General features: G+C 40.5%; 2 protein-coding genes across 3 annotated transcripts; both read left to right on the forward strand.

Annotated features, from left to right (window-relative positions):
- Positions 1 to 1,244: 1,244 nt before the first annotated feature.
- LOC136508594 (protein ZINC INDUCED FACILITATOR-LIKE 1-like) lies at positions 1,245 to 9,123 on the forward strand. 2 transcript variants are annotated; one of them, XM_066503305.1, is made up of 17 exons: positions 1,245 to 1,637; positions 2,564 to 2,604; positions 2,929 to 2,989; positions 3,119 to 3,221; positions 3,339 to 3,441; positions 3,525 to 3,578; positions 3,669 to 3,731; positions 3,814 to 3,863; positions 3,959 to 4,034; positions 5,412 to 5,582; positions 5,807 to 5,894; positions 6,279 to 6,364; positions 6,446 to 6,553; positions 6,999 to 7,043; positions 7,130 to 7,218; positions 7,914 to 7,957; positions 8,785 to 9,123. In XM_066503305.1, the coding sequence occupies exons 1-17, from the start codon at positions 1,478 to 1,480 to the stop codon at positions 8,880 to 8,882; spliced, it is 1,440 nt and encodes a 479-aa protein (XP_066359402.1). In that variant the 5' UTR covers positions 1,245 to 1,477; the 3' UTR covers positions 8,883 to 9,123. The 2 variants fall into 2 exon arrangements, with proteins under 2 accessions (XP_066359402.1, XP_066359403.1); XM_066503306.1 differs by lacking the exon at positions 2,564 to 2,604 and having other exon boundaries at positions 1,565 to 1,637.
- A 2,981-nt stretch (positions 9,124 to 12,104) lies between these two features.
- LOC136508593 (probable peptide/nitrate transporter At3g43790) lies at positions 12,105 to 17,802 on the forward strand. Its single transcript, XM_066503304.1, has 17 exons — positions 12,105 to 12,353; positions 14,162 to 14,202; positions 14,467 to 14,527; positions 14,655 to 14,757; positions 14,861 to 14,963; positions 15,073 to 15,126; positions 15,215 to 15,277; positions 15,352 to 15,401; positions 15,510 to 15,585; positions 15,902 to 16,081; positions 16,265 to 16,352; positions 16,521 to 16,606; positions 16,696 to 16,803; positions 16,961 to 17,005; positions 17,100 to 17,188; positions 17,334 to 17,377; positions 17,543 to 17,802. The coding sequence occupies exons 1-17, from the start codon at positions 12,197 to 12,199 to the stop codon at positions 17,638 to 17,640; spliced, it is 1,446 nt and encodes a 481-aa protein (XP_066359401.1). The 5' UTR covers positions 12,105 to 12,196; the 3' UTR covers positions 17,641 to 17,802.
- The last annotated feature ends 1,037 nt before the right edge of the window (positions 17,803 to 18,839 follow it).

The raw sequence follows: 18,839 nt of genomic DNA on the forward strand, positions 1-18,839 counted from the left end.
AGCTTCAAGCTTCAAGCTCCCAGCTGGCCAGCTGCAAAAGAAGAACAGAGTTAGCATTAGGATTACTAATCAGTTAGCAAAAGAAGAAGAGGAAGTTAGGGACTTAGGGGTATGATTTACCTTGGCGGCAGGAGCACTAATCAAGATAGAGGTCTTCAAATGCTTCTTCAAGATAGAAGTCAAGAACTCAAGATTCAAGAAAAGAAATCAAGAACGGAGCAGATCGGAGCTAGGGTTAGGGTTAGGCTTCGGAGCTAGGGTTAGGGTGTCTTACCTAGACGTCGCCGGCGACGGCGGAGCCGGAGCTCCTAGCAGCAGCGGATCCGCGGATCTGCAGAAGAGGGAGTGAGTCAGTGACAGTGATAGAAAGAAAGAAGAAGAGCAGAAGGGGATGTTACCTGCATCGTCGGAGCTCCAGAGCTGCGGCTGCCGAATGACGAGAAGAGGAGGCGGGGTCCGCGGGGACGACGACGAGTCGCCGTCGCCCTTGGGAGGGGCCGTTGCCCTTCGCCACCGTCGTCGGAGAGGGCGAGAGCCAGAGAGGAGAGGAGGGAGAGCGTTGGCCAGCGAGAGGATGAAATGATTTAGGGTTTGTGTGGGTGGGGAGCGGGGGAGGCCGGCCGGCTTATATACACGGCGGCGCCGTTGCCCTGGATCCAACGGCCATAATCCATCAGGGGGGATCGGACGGCTGAGTTCCCTGGATAACGGGCCGTTAGCGGGCCAGGCTACTTTACCGTGCCGTGCCCGTGCTGGCCCATGGGCCGAATTGGCAGCCTAGGCACGGGCACGTAGGCTGCCGGGCCGGGCCGTGCTTGGGCCGTGCTTTTTCGGGCCGTGCCTGGGCTGGCCCATCGTGCCCGGCCCATCTGGAAAACTTTAGGTAGCTTTGCCTTGTGAAATCACAACATCAACAACCTGCACTAGATCAGCTCGCGGTCTGTTGACGATCGGCCGGATCACATCCATGTGAAAAGCACAGCTGAGGCTAACAAGAAGACACGTCGCGAGAAGTCCGGCGACAACTGAAGAAACAGCATGCATGGTGACGCCGTTCCAGCAGTAGATCAGTGCCGGCTAGCTAAGGCTAACAAGAAGACACGTCGCGAGAAGTCCATAACGCTGTTGGCTGCAGCTCAATTATAAAGAGGTACTACTACTGTTCTCGGATGGGTACAGGTACAGCCACCTCAATAATTCATTAAACAGATTTCATCAAAAAAAATAATCATTAAACAGCCTGCGTACAAAAAGGTTGGGTGAGCTATCTCACTCAATCAGTGTCAGCCTCACTGTCACTTAACAGGTCAAGTCTCCAGACTTCATCCAGGATCCAGCCAGCAGCACATGACCAAAATCCTTCTGAATCTCTTGACTTTATATATTCTGATTTCTGAGTCTAGTTGATCGATCCTGAAAAAGAAGCACATGCGTGTTGTTTCAGCATAGCCATAGCGAGAGACAGGGAAGGAAGACGATGGCCGGCGGCGGCGAGGCAACGACGCCGTTGCTGGAGGGGAAGCCCAGGGTGTACTTCGACGGCTGCCCCGGGTGTGCCAACGACCGGAGGAAGGCGGAGAACCCGGGAATTCCCTACGGGCAATTCTTCCATATCTGGATCATCATCCTCGTCTCCTGTACGTGCATCCCTCAATCAGTTGTGTCGCGTTTGGGAACTCCCCTCTGCTCTTTAGTTCTGCTATATATAAAACTTTTTAGCCCAGATCATTGTCATATCACTTAAAATTTAATTTATTTGTTTATTTTGCATTCAAATGATTGATATCTATATCAGTCGGATTCATTATTGGTATATGGTTTGGGTAATAAACTGCAGAATGAGCAGCGTTCTGTTCCTCAAGTAGTAATAATGCTGATGTCTATGGTAGTGACTTGGTTAGTTGGTATACCTGCTGTTACTATTACTACTCCCTTATCAGTCACTGAAAAATTTGCACAAACAAAGAATTTTTAGTGATGCTTTCGATCAATGATACTTTATAAAGAAATTCCTCGATAACACCAACTCCATAAGAAACAGAGTGGCTGATTAGCAAGCTTGTATTATTGGTAGTTCATTGAAGATCCTATAGCATCTCTCAGTATACAATACTCAGAACAAAACAAATTGACAGCCTGTGTTCAAAGCCTTCCTTTTCAGACTAAAACAATATAAGGAACTGAGAGCATGTAATCTTCTACATTCACTATAGTTTTCAGTAAAGAACTATATATTCAGTAATAGCTCCTGAAGTGAAGTGGCCAAAATTTTGTCCTGAAATAGATGCTACTGAAGTTGAACCGTCAGAGTAGGGATTTTCCCATGCTTCTCCTATAGTGCCATGTCTGAAAAGGAAAAGGCACAATAGCAATTATCTTTTACATTCAAATTTGTTCTGAAAGTCTGCATAAAGATGTGTCGTTATAACTGATCTGTTAGAACGCTCTTGTCCTTTTTTTATTTTAGAATTTAATGCATGTTGCAGAGTCTTATTCCACATTTTGTGCTCATTTTTGCTATTACACCGAACTGTTTCTAACTGTTTGTTCCCTTTTATTTTAGGTTTGCCAATATCATTGTTATTTCCCTTCATATATTTCATGGTATGGTCATTTAATTGTAGAGACTAATATCCTCAACAGTACCTTGCACATGCTATTACTTTTTGGTTGACCCGGTTCCTTGGTGTTGCAGTCTCCTTGCATAATAATTGGGTCAGGTGTATCATTTTTTATGAAGCACCGATAACCATCCAAATATTAGAAACTTGTGATATTCATTCTACCATGTTTTACCCTACTAAACTTTGAAATGGTAGCTAGTCATCTGCTTGTGTATGCACATTAGTTTTACCAAAATGTGTCATAGTTCTATTTAGTTGTGCAATCAAGATATCTAAATATTATTCATTCGCTTCTCAATAACAGATAAGAGACTTGCATATTGCCGAAAGGGTAGAAGATATTGGATTCTATGCTGGTTTTGTAGGTATAATAAAAACTTTCCAAATGATTATAATGTTCCTACTTCTAAACCTTCATACATGCATCTAGCTAATTATTTGATATACTCATCGAGAGAACTTGTTAAATGCCATATATATTTGTATTTTTGTAGGTGCTTCATATATGCTTGGTAGAGCTCTAACTTCCACTGCTTGGGGAATGATAGCAGATCGTATTGGGAGGAAGCCCGTTATCATTCTTGCAATTATCTCCACGTTAGTATTTATGTTCTATTTTTACATCAGATTGTACTAGATACCAATCAAGACTTGCATTTCAACTATCTTTGTGTGTCCTATCTCTGAATTTGTGTTCCTTTATTTATATTTTAGGCTTTTGTTCAACACTTTGTTCGGATTAAGTGTAAAGTATTGGATGGCGATAGCAACAAGATTCCTTCTAGGTTCTTTAAATGGTTTGCTAGGCCCAATAAGAGTACAACAACTGAGCTATTACAGTTTTATGGTGGTATTGAAACATGTTAATTTTGTTAGTAATTTGTCATTTAATATTTGTAGGCTTATGCTGTTGAAGTATGCCGAACTGAACATCAAGCTATTGGACTGACACTTGTAAGTTTTCAAATATTACATATCATGCTATTGAATTTTAACACAACATTTCAGGTCGTTGTACTTAGGTTTCTTTAATTTTATGACTAGGTTAGCACATCATGGGCAATAGGTCTTATTATTGGGCCAGCTATTGGTGGATACCTCGCACAGGTATCCATGAGAGATGTTTGCTATTTAAGGTTTTCATATTGTCTCTACATAAATCTTATTATGGTACTATTTTCTTTGGCAGCCAGTTGAAAAATACCCAAATTTATTTCCAGCCAATTCAATATTTGGGAGGTATCCAATTTTTTTATTGTGCATGTCCATAATTACTATACTATAGTTAAGTTAGTTGTTTTATCAACTCCCTAATCTTTTTGTGTATTCTCCAGGTTCCCATATTTCTTACCTTGTTTGTGTGTATCGTTCTTCTGTTTGGTTATCCTCATAAGCTGCATTTGGCTCCCGGTATGTGTAACTATGCTGGCTTATTCTTATTAATATACTTTATATTAATTATAGGCGTGCATATATACACCATGCACACTACACTCATATGCTCACAAGTGTGATTCTTACAAAGCTAAACATATGAAAAACATTAGTATGTTGTTAAACATTTGCACCAAGATTTGAAAACTAGTAGTTGGAGTCATAAGCTCACGCATCCACCACCCTAAGCTCTAGTTCCCTATTCCATACCATGTTTAGCCATCTGTTGTAGACCTTCATTTTGTAGAGATTTTGTTACAACTTGAAACCTCAACATACATGACCACCTCTACCATCAGGATATTAAAAATACTATACCACTAACGCATCATCTAACATATAGAGACCAGAGTGGAGGGGTAACAGTGGATGATGGTGATGATGAAACACTACACAATCACACAAAATCCTATATAAATTATATATTTGTTGATGCAAAGTTCGGTCAAACACTAAAGCATTGGTACGTACGTAAAAAAAATGAACTTCATGGCTTTGTCTGCCAAAACCGGATGACCGAGTTTTCTCAGGATGCTCCCAAGAAGGGGTAACTCGTGGTGATGGACAGCTAGGTTTAGTGGGAACCTAAGAGGTAAATTCATGTTTACGTGACCAAAAAAGGCTAGTCTAATTGACAAGAAAACTAGCAAAGACCATCAAAGCTCTCGCATAGGAGGGACCCATCAGAGCATCGACGTCGCTAGTGTGCCCTAAGTCAACTAGCAATCCTAGCACGCCACCTATGGTCATCGAGTTTAGTTGATGAACGATAATGGGTCCTAGCCTCCTAGGAAGCAATCTATGGTCATAAATTGGTTTGATCAAGTGTGTTTTAATTGGCCTTATATTTATAGGACAGGAAGGTCTTGTCCCAAGAGAGGCCCAAAAATCATGCCCAAAGCATATTATAAATCTACTTGGGACAGATCTACAATTCACCTCTTATGCTGCCAAAACAGAGTGACTTAGAATACAAAACTAGATGATAACCTAGTTTGCTAAAACCGGATGGTCCAGTATCAAAAACTGGGTGGTCCTGTCTTGCCGGCATGTGAGATGATCCAACAATCACTATAACTTCCTCATGGGAACTCTGAATTAGGCACTCCATATGTTCATTTTCATCATCTTGATAAGGGCTACATCAACGCAAGCCTTTTTCTATATCATGTAGGAAAAAATTTCTTTTTTTGTAGTTATCTATTATTTAGTAAAACGACTAAATTTATCTATATGGATTGTTGCACATAATTTTGTGTTCTTGTCAGACCTTGATGATTTATTTGATAATTTATACTCACTATATTGATTTTTTTTTTTGGAGTTAAAAGAGTGTGTTTCATAAAACTGCAGGAGACGTTGCATAAGCACAAACTTCACAAAACTGAAGATCAAGGAATCGAAGAGTTTGCTGAGCAACAAAATAGTTCAACTACAAATAAGAGCTTGCTTAAGAACTGGCCATTGATGTCATCCATTATCTTATTCTGTGTCACCTCTTTTGATGATATGGCCTACACAGAGGTTTGTTTAGATTATATACACAAATGAACTGTGAGAGAGAGAGAAAGAGATGTTGACTACCTTTATTTGTTGTTTACAATCCAAATTCAACAATAATAAAAAAAAAACTAGCACATTACATACTTTTAGTTATTTTATATTCCCTTAGGAACCAAAACCCCCTGGTGCATAAGAATTTATTTGCTTTTATGAGCTCACTTTATATTTCAAAATTACCTTTTTAGATATTTTCTCTATGGGCCGAAAGCGACAAAACGTATGGAGGACTAGGTTTCTCGTCTGAGGATGTCGGTCAAGTGCTTGCAGTTACAGGTGTCATGATGATATAACAACTATACCAAAGCATTAACGTCTACATATTTCTTTTCATCTATTACCAAGATAAATAAAGTAGATTTTGTGATTTCTTTTAGGTAGCTCCACGAAATAAATATCCCATATATGCTTAGTGTGGTACAGTTATTTACCAATGTTAAAAAATGAAATATATGAGTTCTATGTAAATATGAATGTGTTGACCAAAAAGTTAAGAACGTTTCCACAATGCAAATTAAGGAGAGAATAGAGAGCCATGCAAGTCTTGTAAGATATGTTGAAATGGCATCACTTCATTATTGATAAAAGCTAATGAGAACTACTTAAATTTAATGCCAACATTTGGTAATAACATTTATGTTGATGATTTCATTTTTTTAGGTGCTAGCATCCTTTTGTACCAAACATTTGTTTATCCACGTATTGTAAAAGTCCTTGGGACAGTCAATGCTTCCCGTATTGCAGCTGTGAGTATGAACAATATCCAATTTTTATGTTAGTTTAAGCACATCAAATAAAAATAATTCTAGTTTGATCATCTTTTGCAGATTCTAGCTATGGTACTCCTTTTCACTTACCCACCAATGACACATCTGTCAAAACCGTGGTTATCAGTTGTAGTGAATATTGCATCGGTGTTCAAAAACAATTTAGTTGTGAGTACCCTTAAAATCCCTTTATGCATGCATACATGAAGCATCGATTGATATTACGATACATGCTTGTTCTATTTCTCTTTACATTATAACCAAGATATGGTTTATATATATTTAATTATTTTCATTAGTTGTTTCTTTTGCTGAAAATATTAGTATCACATAAAACTTATAAATCTTAATGATATAAATAGTTCATTTCTAAAAATTTAACTTTAATATGTTAAAGATTTTGTGAGTTCTTATATGATAGACATAGTAATGATAAAGTATTAATATGATTCATACTGATAAAGAGAAAATTAGTGGGAGTACGTGTATTGCATTCACAGATATTTATGATGTTCTAGGTTATGTTTCTTATTGTAAATGGAGGCAACAAAAAATAGAATTAGCTACATGTTTTATCAAATCATATAACATTAGTTTGTTGTATACATTTTAGGTTACTATTGTGACATGCTCTTTTATTCTTCAGAATAATTCAGTGGTATGTTCCTTAACATTTTATTTAAATTGAAGTAAACTTTCCTATATATGCAAACTTTAAAAATACCCCATTATATGGACTAACAGCCTCAAGAGCAAAGAGCAACTGCAAATGGCTTAGCAACTACGTTAATGTCCTTTTTCAAGGCATTTGCCCCAGCAGGAGCTGGTATTGTGTAAGTAAATTTTTTGTTGCCACCTTTTTGCAAGAACTAAGTTTCAAATATATTTTGGAAGTTTCAAGATCACATAAATGGAGTTTTCCTTTTCGATATTTTTTCAGTATACCTTACAATCTTTCTTCATAGTTTAAGTTGTTAGAAGCACCTCGATTCGCATATTACAAGTTTTGGCTTTACATTCCAACAGGAATACACATTAATAGAAAAAAAACTTGTAGTATTAATTCCATACAAACTAATGGGGTGAATAAAATTTATATGTTTGATAAGAAAAAGGTATTGTTATTTTGTCCAAAGTTATAGGAGTATCTACCATTCATAGATTTTCACCTTGTTACATCTCTTTCTCCCATGATAATGTTTTAAAGCTAACAATGGTTCATCTCCCTTTTATCTTGGGATATTGGTTATTATGAAAGGTTGCACTCAAGTACATGTACACGACATGTCCACTGACATTTTAGCTTGTCAATAAATGTATTAAATTAATTGGAGGCTTCAGTATTGTGTTTGATCAAATTACTCTAGAAGTGAGGTGCACATGTTGATGATATGCAGTTCACGACATGCTATTAGATATAGAACCATCCTTGAATATATGCAGAAATGATTATTGCCCTAAATTAAATGTGATGTTGAACTGATGTATGTCAAGGATTAGTTGACATCAAAGTGATATATTAATGCAGATTTTCATGGGCACAAAAACGCCAACATGCTTTCCTCTTTCCAGGTAACAATGCAATATGACAAAAAGATCAAACTTCTTAAAACTATATTTGCTTTTTTTCATGAAACCATAATTGAGAAACCATTTCATGAAAACCTCACTTATTTTTGTATAGTGATTCACAAGAATTATTCTAGAGGAGTGCTACATTATATTTCCATGAGCCAGATAAAAGCTAGTTGAACTTTGATTTTGTTTTTAACTTGTCACGTTGTCATATAATATATCTTGATCCATTCTTTGGATGCTTATTATTTGAGTTGTATATCTCTAGTACTCGACTTCTACTTAAAACCCAATCACTTCTGATTGTGTTGTTCCACCATGAAGAACCATTTGTTTGTTCTAGAAAATTTACCCACGTGGCATCTAGTATATATATACACTAATATGTCAAAAGGAACAAACAAAGAATCAAGATTGTTCTGAAATTATGCCTTATATTCTATGTTTTTTTGTATCCAGCCCAAGACATGAATGAGTAGATGGTCCTTAAGAATTATCACAATACTAGCTTCATTTTCAAATAAATGTCACTATATATTAAATATGGTCAAATTTTATGGATTGACTACTAAGATACACAAAAGTACTATGGTTTGCTAAAAAAACATGATATTACTAGATATGTAAGGAAACTCATATATACTTTCAAAGCCATTCTACTTATTTATTATCGATACTATGTATTTATAGACCACGTCGATGTCCAAACAACTAACAGAAAAGAATTAATAATGTTATATTGTGATAAAAGAACATAATCAGTTATGATCTTTTATATCGACCATTCAATTTATCATTGCATTATTTGTTATGTACATACACAGGTGATCAGATGGTGTTCTTCCTTCTGGACATTGTCATCTTTGTTGAGCTCGTTTGGACATTCAAGCCATTTCTAGACATTCCAGAGCAAACCTCCTGAAGTTGGCCTTCATGCTTCATCTCTACTACTGAAGGTGTTTTATTGTGGATGGATCGATATCGGATAACAATTGGGCCATTGGGGTATCTATTTTCTTATGCAATGTGAGGGAACTATAATCCCATCTACTGTATTACACAGTATAGTGTACGTACAATACAAGAATTCAGCCATGATATTTCCAATGTATATACACATGGTGTCTGTATTCCCAGTCTTGCTAAACAGCATGATCGACTAATTGTAACTTGTAAGTAATGCAACATATCAGGTGCAAACCAACCAACCTGTGCAAACTTGAAAACTACCAATCAGGACCACTAGATGCTGATCTAATGGATGAGGTGAGGGGGCTTAAGCGAAAAAAAAAGCCGACGGGTTGGGGACTTAAACGCAAAAAAATCCCACCTCTCACCCCATCCATTGGATCAGCATCTAGTGGTCCTGATTGGTAGTTTGCAAGTTTACACAGGTTGGTTGGTTTGCACCTGATATGTTGCCCGTAAATAAACCATAATCTAAATGAAACTATATGGTCTCAGAGTTTGGCAAAAGAACTACTCTTATTGTAGGTTGCGACACTAAAAGCTAGAGAACATGCGGACACTAATTGTAACTTGTAAATAAACCATAATCTAAATGAAACTATATGGCCTACCCTTTTATGCTGTTTAATTTTTCATGGCCCAGTAATAGTTTTTAAGAGGTGGCCTAGTCGGCCCAGCAACAAAGCACCAGTGCTAGGCGCGAGGCCCAGTCTTTCATCGCCATCAGCCTGCAAACTTGCTTCTCTCCGTCGCCCTCCGTGCTCCGTGTCCTCGCGCCAGCTGGTAGCCGCCTCCCGGCACCGGTGGCCTGCTGACGCATCCGAGCCCCACACGGCCGCACCCAGCTAATCACACATGTATAAAATATAATCTTAACTATAGCAATATTAAATGGAAAACTGACAATCCTTGTCGGCTGGCTAGTGCTTTTCGCGTCAGTTTTTTGTCTACAAGAAAATATGAAATGAAGAGATATCAAAATTAGATACTACTCCGTATATAATATTAACTTTGTTTCACAATTTTTATCCAAATTTTGATAAAATTGGATCATACTTATTCTTATTATGACGAAGATATAAATTGGTTTGTCTAATGAGCAATCTTTTTAGAAAAAAAAAGCTATATGTTATGAATCACTATACTGTGGAAAGACTTTTTGTGCATTAATGTTTTCATAAAGTGCATTATTAATTTAGGCGTGGAATTAAAATATCACCTAAATGGCTAAATTTTGCGGTTATGTTTAAAATTTGTTGTCTATAACCACGTCTCTCGTCGTTATATGGCATAGTGTGGATCAGTGGATGGTTTGCTTACTCACGTAGTGGCCCTAGACGTTGAATTTGACAAGCTCCGCCACTGCATGCGGATGGGTGCTCGCGGAAGGACGGTGTGAAGCGAACAGACTGAGGTGCGCTCATGGGTGGGCAGGTGTGGGAGAGAAGCAAGCCCTTGGGTGACGTGGTTTCTTCAGACCGAACGTCTAGCGTCCAGACGTCCGCATGTACAGGACTAGCGTTCAGACGCCCGTGCCTGCTGCGCCTCCTTCACGTGGGGGCTCGTGCCACTCCATGTCCCGCGTTCACACCATCTCCCGCACCCGTACCGTGGCCCACACCATTTCATGTCCCGTGCCCGCACCATGGCCCTGCGCGCTTCTGTCCCGCGCCCGTACCGTGGCATCCCTCCACACCCACGTGCATGCAGGCGGACCCAACAACTACAGCATGTGGCTACTGCAAATGTGTCCCACTGCAACATGTGCAATATCAGGATCTACTTTTGCAACATTTAGATAAAACACTTGCAACATACGTCCGAAGCAATTAAAACACTTGCAACATATGTCTGGCACACCAGGAAAACACGTTTGTAGCCATTGCAAAACATATGCAATATCCAGATAAAACACTTGCAACATACGCTTTTTCAACATGCATGTATATGCCACATCTAGATATACTTTTGCAACATCAGATGAAACACTTGCAACATACGTCTGAAACAGATGAGACATTTGGGACATACACTTGAAAACACCATTGCAACATGTGCAACATCCCAATCTATTTTTATAACATCGATATAAAATACTTGTAACATACCTCTGAAACACTTGAAATAGATGCTTGCAACATACAGTTTCAGCACAACATCTCCTTGCTGTTTGGGAGAATGGAATCTCGTCGACGTGTGGAGTTCTATCCCGGCCGTCGCGGGCTGCACGCGGGCGACTTCCGCCCCGGCCACGGCGAATTGGGTAGGCGAGCGCGAGATGTTCGTGGGCGAGCTCCACACCCGGCCTTAGCGAGCTGGGCAGACGGAGGCGGAGGTCTTCCTGGCCACCAACCAGGCGTCCGACCCCCATGGTGGAGGTGGCAGCGGTCTCCCTCACCACGAGCGGGCGGCGCAGCGCAGCCGGTGGAGCTCATGCGTACGCGGCTAGCGGTGGCGCTCGACACTCGTGCGTATGTGGACGGCGGCGGCGCTCGTGCGGACGCGGGAGCTAGCAGAGCTCGTGCGTACGCGACCAAAGGACGGGCGGTGCGGTGGAGCCGATGCGAATGGGGAAGATAAGATGTCGCTCTCTTTTTTATTATTATTTTTTGGAAAAACCGTGTATGCCAATGAGGGAAGCATGTCTGTGGATCGGTCCGTAGCCTAGCTAGCCGCGTGCGGACTGACCGACACGAACGGACGCCCGTGGTGGAGCATTAGTGTTCTTGAAATTAAAGAGGAATCTATTAGCGGGGTAACCACCTCTTTAGGTACAGTAGATTAGTCACATTTCTGCCGTACGTGCTCATCTGGTCTGATTTTATTTTCTTTGTTCTTCTTACTAATATACTGTGACTGAACACTGAACCGGTCGTTCCGTCATATATAAATACAATACAATTGCGGATGCATTTTCTTGTTTGTAGACAAAGACTTGCATTCGTTCGCTCCAAAGAAAGAAAGAAAGAAAAATGAAAGTAGACTAGCTAGTTTTTTTTTCCAGCTGATCAGATCTCGTTTAATGATCTTGAGAAGTTGGAACTTAGCTAGGCGTCGTGCAATAGATCGATCGGACGGTTGTTGGAATGGAACAGAACATAAGGGCGGCAATACAGGCACAGCAGAGCATATATATATTATATAGAGGAGCGCCGAGAGACAGCTTCAGCGGCTGAGCTGCTTCCGTGGGATCAGTGTGTGGTGTTGGTTTTTTAGCAGAGCTAGCAGGCCAGGTGACGACCGGAAGCAGAAGAAGAAGGCATCGAGATGGACAGTGAGGAAAAAGCGCCGCTGATGGTGCCGGTGCCGGCGCCGGCGGTGGAGGGTTGCCCCGGGTGCGCGATGGAGCGGCGGAAGGCGAGCAGCAACGGGAGGATCCCCTACAAGGAGTTGTTCTTCGTCGGCGTCACCTCCCTCGCCTCAGGTACGTACCCGTCTGTTGCATGCACGCACCTCCATCCATCTCTACTCACCAACAACAGTGACAGACTGACATACATGCTTCTGCAGCATTAGTGATAGTGCATTTGCTTTCAATTCAAACAGTATAATGCCATCTGGTCATCAACTGGATTTGGTTTAGGCCTGGTTTAATTCCAAAAAATTTTCACCCCAAACTATCACATCGAATCTTGCGGCATATGTATGGATTTGGTTTAGGCCTGGTTTAATTCCAAAAAATTTTCACCCCAAACTATCACATCGAATCTTGCGGCATATGTATGGAGTATTAAATATAGACGAAAAAAAAACTAATTGCACAGTTTGGTTGGAAATCGCGAGGCGAATATTTTAAGACTAATTAGTCCATAATTAGCCATAAATGCTACAGTAACTAACATGCGCTAATGATGGATTAATTAGGCTTAATAAATTCATCTCGCAGTTTCCAGGTGAGCTATGTAATTAGTTTTTTTATTATCTGAAAACCCCTTCCGATATTCCCGAAACATCCGATGTGACATACAAAATTTTTGATTTTGCGAACTAAACACAGCCTTAGGTCTTTACTGGACATATAGATTTACATTCAGACAACTTACCTGTATCACAAAATTCACACCTAGTTGATGACTTGCGCTGACACAACACAAGCGGGCTTGGTTTCTGCTGTGCCAGCACTATACAGCCTGTTCGTTTGGCTGTAGCTTGTCGTAAACGATCGTAAATTTTCAGTTGGAATAGTATTTTTCTCTCACACAAATCAGCTAGTAGTGCTTCCTCACGAACCAGCAACGATACGAACCAGCCAACCGAACAGGTTGATAGCTGTTGCTGTGCATGTATGATGTATCGAGAGAGTAACGAGAGAGAGAAGGGACCAGAAAAGAATCTGGAAAAAGAAGTAGAAGCTGGGTATATATTTGCTTCTCTGAATTTGGGAGAAGCATAGGAGAAGTTGGAGAAGCCAACCAAAAGCACGAAAATCGGTTGCCGACGAAAATCCGCTTCTGGGCCGTTGAGCTAGTTCGGTCGTCAGAGAATGCCTCCCCCGGCCGCTCGCTGGTCCGCCGGCGACGGAGATGAGCATCGCTGGAGACATGGACGACGGAAGAAACAAAAGGTGGGATGCCAACATGTATGTGCCCCACCTATGACAGGAACTCAAACTGCTAACATGCATGCTTATGCATGTATAGAATGTTGCCAAGTACCACTACCAAGATCCAAAAACACTAGAGGTAGGACCCATGTCGTCGTAGGCTCGTAGCTGCTCCACCACCACCTTCAGTCTTGATCTGATGCTTCCAGCGGAATAATACTAATATATAACATCAGTGAGACAGCTGTTCATAGGGAAAAAGCAAAGGCTGAAACTCAGCATACTTAATTAATCCGTCAGAAAACTTGTCTGCATTATATTCCACCTGAGATCCAACATCACGTTCAGGCATGTATATTAGACTCAGACTCACAGGAGCTAGCTGGATGAGGCTCCCAACAGGAGCCCATGGTGTTGCTTTTACTGAAGACGAAGAGGGAATTTCTGAAACAAAAGATTGTGCAGCAACTATTCGGTATCTTGTAGTGAGAGCGTCCAACATTAGCCAGCTTTTTCACGTTGAGACTAATAACGAACATGCCTACCTACCTTTCTGATCTCTGCATCATCCTACCTGCATGTGCTTTACTACTTTTTACTCCATCGATCGATCGATCGAGAACGTTGTGGCGTTCTCAGATCTGGCTCTGACAAAAGTTTTGTTTTTTCCCCTTTGTGCCTTTTTTCAGCTTTGCCAATCACGTGCCTCTTCCCCTTCCTGTATTTCATGGTATGTCATGTCCTCTTACCTAGTCATTAATGTAGAACTATATGCTACACTGAATGTGTTCCAGTCTAGCTAGGCTTGGGTCTTTGCAAACATATGCATGTGCATTTTGTTGTGAGGATATTATATTTCCACAGCCAAGCAGTTTCCTCAGTCTGAAGTCACTCAACCTAATGCCATCATTAACTTAAATGGATCATTATGTTGTCTAGCTTATGCTCATTGCTCATTAGTGATCTCTCTTTTCCCACTTTTAATTTCATACAGGTAAGGGACTTCCACATTGCTAAAACAGAGGAAGATATTGGATTTTATGCTGGTTTTCTTGGTATGGTTTTCGCCTCATCATCGATTTACAATTTTAGACAAATATATGTTCCAAAAATGGAGTACAAATATTGTAAAAATAAAGTAAAAGGTGAAATACTTATGCCACTGTTTCCAATTAATTGTAGCTGCATCATACATGGTGGGCAGAGGCTTTTCTTCAATTTTCTGGGGCATTCTCGCAGACCGTATTGGACGGAAGCCTGTCATCGCATTTTCAATCTTGTCTGTGTATGTATTACAGAAATTCCAAGTGTCAGATCATCTAGGATTTGGATTTCTATATTGATGCAGAAAGACTCAGTTTATCTACCCACATGCATGCGTTCTGTAGGGTCATATTTAACACACTATTTGGTCTAAGTGCAACGTATTGGATGGCAATTACTACAAGACTTGTGCTGGGTGCTCTAAATGGCCTGCTTGCCCCAATAAAGGTACTTCTAAATTACCAGTTCCAATAAAGTCATCTAGATTGCAACTCATGTGTTTAAAATTATAAAAGAAGTATGCTAAATTAGAGGTTACATTTATTAACCATTTCAGGCATATTGCGTTGAAGTTTGTCAAACCGAACATCAGGCACTTGGACTCTCAATTGTAATCTCATCAACCAAGCTCTTAACTGTTTACCCACATAACTCTTTCATTTTGAAGATTTGTCCAACTGAGTGTACTTCAATCATAGGTGAACACGGCATGGGCTTTGGGTCTTATTGTTGGTCCAGCTCTTGGAGGTTACCTTTCACAGGTACCAGTTCAAAAAGAAAATAAAAGAAAAGAAAAATATCTCATTTTCTTACTGCAGTATCCTTTTTTTCACAGCCAACTGAGAAATATCCTCACATATTTTCCAAAGATTCTGTCTTTGGCAGGTAAATCGTTCAAGCACAGCACATATTGTCTATTAAGGAATTACAAATTGCTAGGAATTAATGGTGCACATTGCAGATTATCATAGCTCAATTAATTGGATTTTGCAGATTTCCATATCTTTTACCCTGTCTAAGTGTATCAGCATTTGCTACAATTGTCCTCATAAGCTGTGAATGGCTTCCGGTATGTAACACTTTAACCTAACAAAAGCTCTGATCATTTAAATTTCCTTTAGGAAACACTAACACTAGTATCTATTACATTTTTGCCTTTGTGTGCTATAGTTTTTTTCCCCAAACAATAAACATAACATGCAGCATGAGTGCTCTGCCCAAGATGTCAACTACTGAAGTGGACTAGTGTCATTTTTGTAAAAAAAATATGCTTGCCATGTATTCTATGCTACACTGACAAAACAATAAATAGTATTTACTTAACTTCATTCAAGACACACTGTTAAGCTATTATTATTACAAATATTATTGTGACTATATTACAGGAGACTATACATAAACATAAAGTTCCCGAAATGGATACCAAAATATTTAAAGCATTGTCATCAGAAGAGGGTTATTGGGATCCACCTCGCAAGAAGAAGAGTTTGCTCCAGAACAGGCCTTGGATATCAACTATGCTACCTTACTGCTTTTTTAGTCTTCATGACACAGCATATAGTGAGGTACAAAAAAATCACTCTCTCAGAATCCCTGTCTTACTTAGTATATTGCTACTCAGTGGGGTGTTTTAAATTTTAAATGATATTTCAGTAAGCCTATATTCCTCATGAGTTGAAACATCTTGTCTGTCTAGTACTGCTTTAACTACTTAATTTCATCTTGTAATGTACATCTTTCAATACTAGATACTTTCCTTGTGGGCTGTGAGCGATCGGAAGTATGGCGGCCTTAGCTTCTCAACTGAAGATATTGGTCAGGTTTTTGCTATGGCAGGTATTCCATCCGTCTGCCCTCTGGCTCATAGGTGAATTTTATTTGTTCCTGAATCTTGAAGAAGGATTTTTGCAGTATGGTGTGCGTGTGTGCATGTATAGACACTGATATGGCTTTCTCCTTTCATTTTCTTTATAACTGGGGCTTAATTTCCTCCCTACATTTCAGGTGCCAGTCTTCTAGTATACCAGCTTATCATTTATCGCTGGGTTCATAAAATTCTTGGAGCAGTGAACTCATCACGTATTGCATCTGTGAGTTGTCACCTATTGTGTCTTTAAAAAGAAAAAAAAGAAAAAGTATATTCATGATCATAGCTTAAATTTCAACTATGGTGTTGCAGGCTGTGTCTATACTTGTTCTTGCAACTTATCCCTTTATGACATACCTATCGGGAGTGAAACTTTCATTTGCTCTTTATTCTGCTGCCATGATGAGAAGTGCTCTTGCGGTAAGCCTTTTTTCTTTCAATTGTTTCTTTATAGTTCAAATTAATAAATGATAACTTTCTGAACAACTAAGCTAAAGTAGTGGCGAATGAATAGAAGTAGTTTTCCATAATTTAATAGTATTTAAGTCTACATAATCTTATTTTGCAACATATACAGATCACTGTCAACACAGGAATTTCCCTTCTACAGAATAATGCTGTGGTACGTATGAACTCAAGTGAATCATTTATTTTTGGGATAGTATGCTTACACAAATCAAACAAAACAATGTAATATATCTGAAACTAAATTCCAGTGCCAAGAACAAAGAGGCACCGCAAATGGTATATCAACAACTGCAATGTCATTCTTCAAGTCAATTGCTCCAGTAGGTGCAGGGGCTCTGTAAGTCATTATTTCTGTCTCTCCTTTTCAAACAATACATGAGTATCCAGCATTCAGCTAGTTAACCCGGTAGAATGTTCTTAGTTTCTGATGATGGATATCGTTAACTGTCTATTCTAACTCTGAATGCATATGGGCCATACAGATTCTCATGGGCACAAAAACGTCAAGATGCTGCTTTCCTGCCAGGTAAACTATCAATATTACTATTAACTTGCATCAAGATCCATTTTATTTACATAGTGAGCTTGACATCTTACTGTTCAGCACAAATTTTTTAGGTATGATATTTTCTTATGAGAGTTGACAGGCAAGAGGAACTTGTGCATACTCATGGTTTTGCTGAATGTGTAGGTGATCAGGTGGTGTTCATGGTGCTGAATCTGGTGCAGCTCCTTGGGCTGATATCCACCTTTGAGCCCTTTCTGGTGTTACCTGCATTGCCAAAGTAGTAGTGTTATGGCTAGAAGACATTATGAAAATGAATGTACCTTGGGACATATTTACAGTTGATCAAGCATAAGCAAGAAAAAAAGCAACATGACTGTAGTCAGTTGTACACTACTGAAGACGTCTGATTAGTCCAAAATCCAAAAATAATAAATGTCTGTTTAATTAGCAAACTTGATCTAGTTGTACTATCACTGAGACGCAACACGTATCTTTCTAATCAGGTTCGATAATGCTCCCACGCGAGCGTCTGTCCGTCGGGACGCCACACGCCACACTTCGCCTCACCGCTTCTGCCCATGATGCTCACTCCCGTCTGCGACGCGCGCCTCGTCCACGACAGTTGCTCCCTCCCGTCGCTCGGCCCGCCCGTCACGCTCTTGGTCTATGCGGATTCGACCCCCGCATCGCGTAGCCTGCCAATTGCGCGGCTCGCCTGCCGCGACCATCCCTCGGGGCGCCCCCATCCCACGCGCTGCCTCTGCTCTCCCCTTATCTCGCTCTCTATCTCACGTCCAATGACAGCAGAGCGCTTCCCCCAACCCCCAATGCCGTTGGGATGCCTCGCCGCCGCCACCCCTCTGATCGGCGTTGGGCGCACGTGCCGGGGCGCCTCAGGTCGTTCCCGCCCGAGCCTTGGGCACCCATGAGCATGGCCAGATGCTGGTGGTGGTCGCACGCCGCCGCTCGCCGCCGGCTCCCACCCCGACGACCAGAATTGACTGGCCAGTCCTCCCCTCCCCTATGTTGCAATGCATGTTTCAAGTGTTTCAAACGTTTCAGAGGTATGTTGCAATTGTTTTATATGGATGTTGCAAAAGTAGATTAGGGATGTTGCATATGTTGCAAGCGTTTGTTCAAAATATTTCATTGTTCCAGACGTTTGTTGCAAGCATTCTGATCATATGTTGCATATGTTTCATACATATGCTACAACAGTATGTTCTAAATGTTTCAGTTTTATGTTGCAGTAAGTGTTTTTATGTTGCAAGTGTTTAATTTGGATGTTGCATATATTTCACACATATGTTGCATGCGTATGTTTCAAATGTTTCATCTCCTTCAGATGTATGTTGCATTGAAGCGTTTTCATGTCGCAAGTGTTTCATGTGTTCAGACATACGTTCAGAGAGTCATGGGGGCACAGCCCGGACGCCGGGGGATGGGGCGCGGCGAGCCCGGGGGCCTGCGAAAGGGGCGC

This window comes from Miscanthus floridulus, chromosome 15 (genome assembly GCF_019320115.1).
Source record: "Miscanthus floridulus cultivar M001 chromosome 15, ASM1932011v1, whole genome shotgun sequence".
Taxonomy (NCBI): domain Eukaryota; kingdom Viridiplantae; phylum Streptophyta; class Magnoliopsida; order Poales; family Poaceae; genus Miscanthus; species Miscanthus floridulus.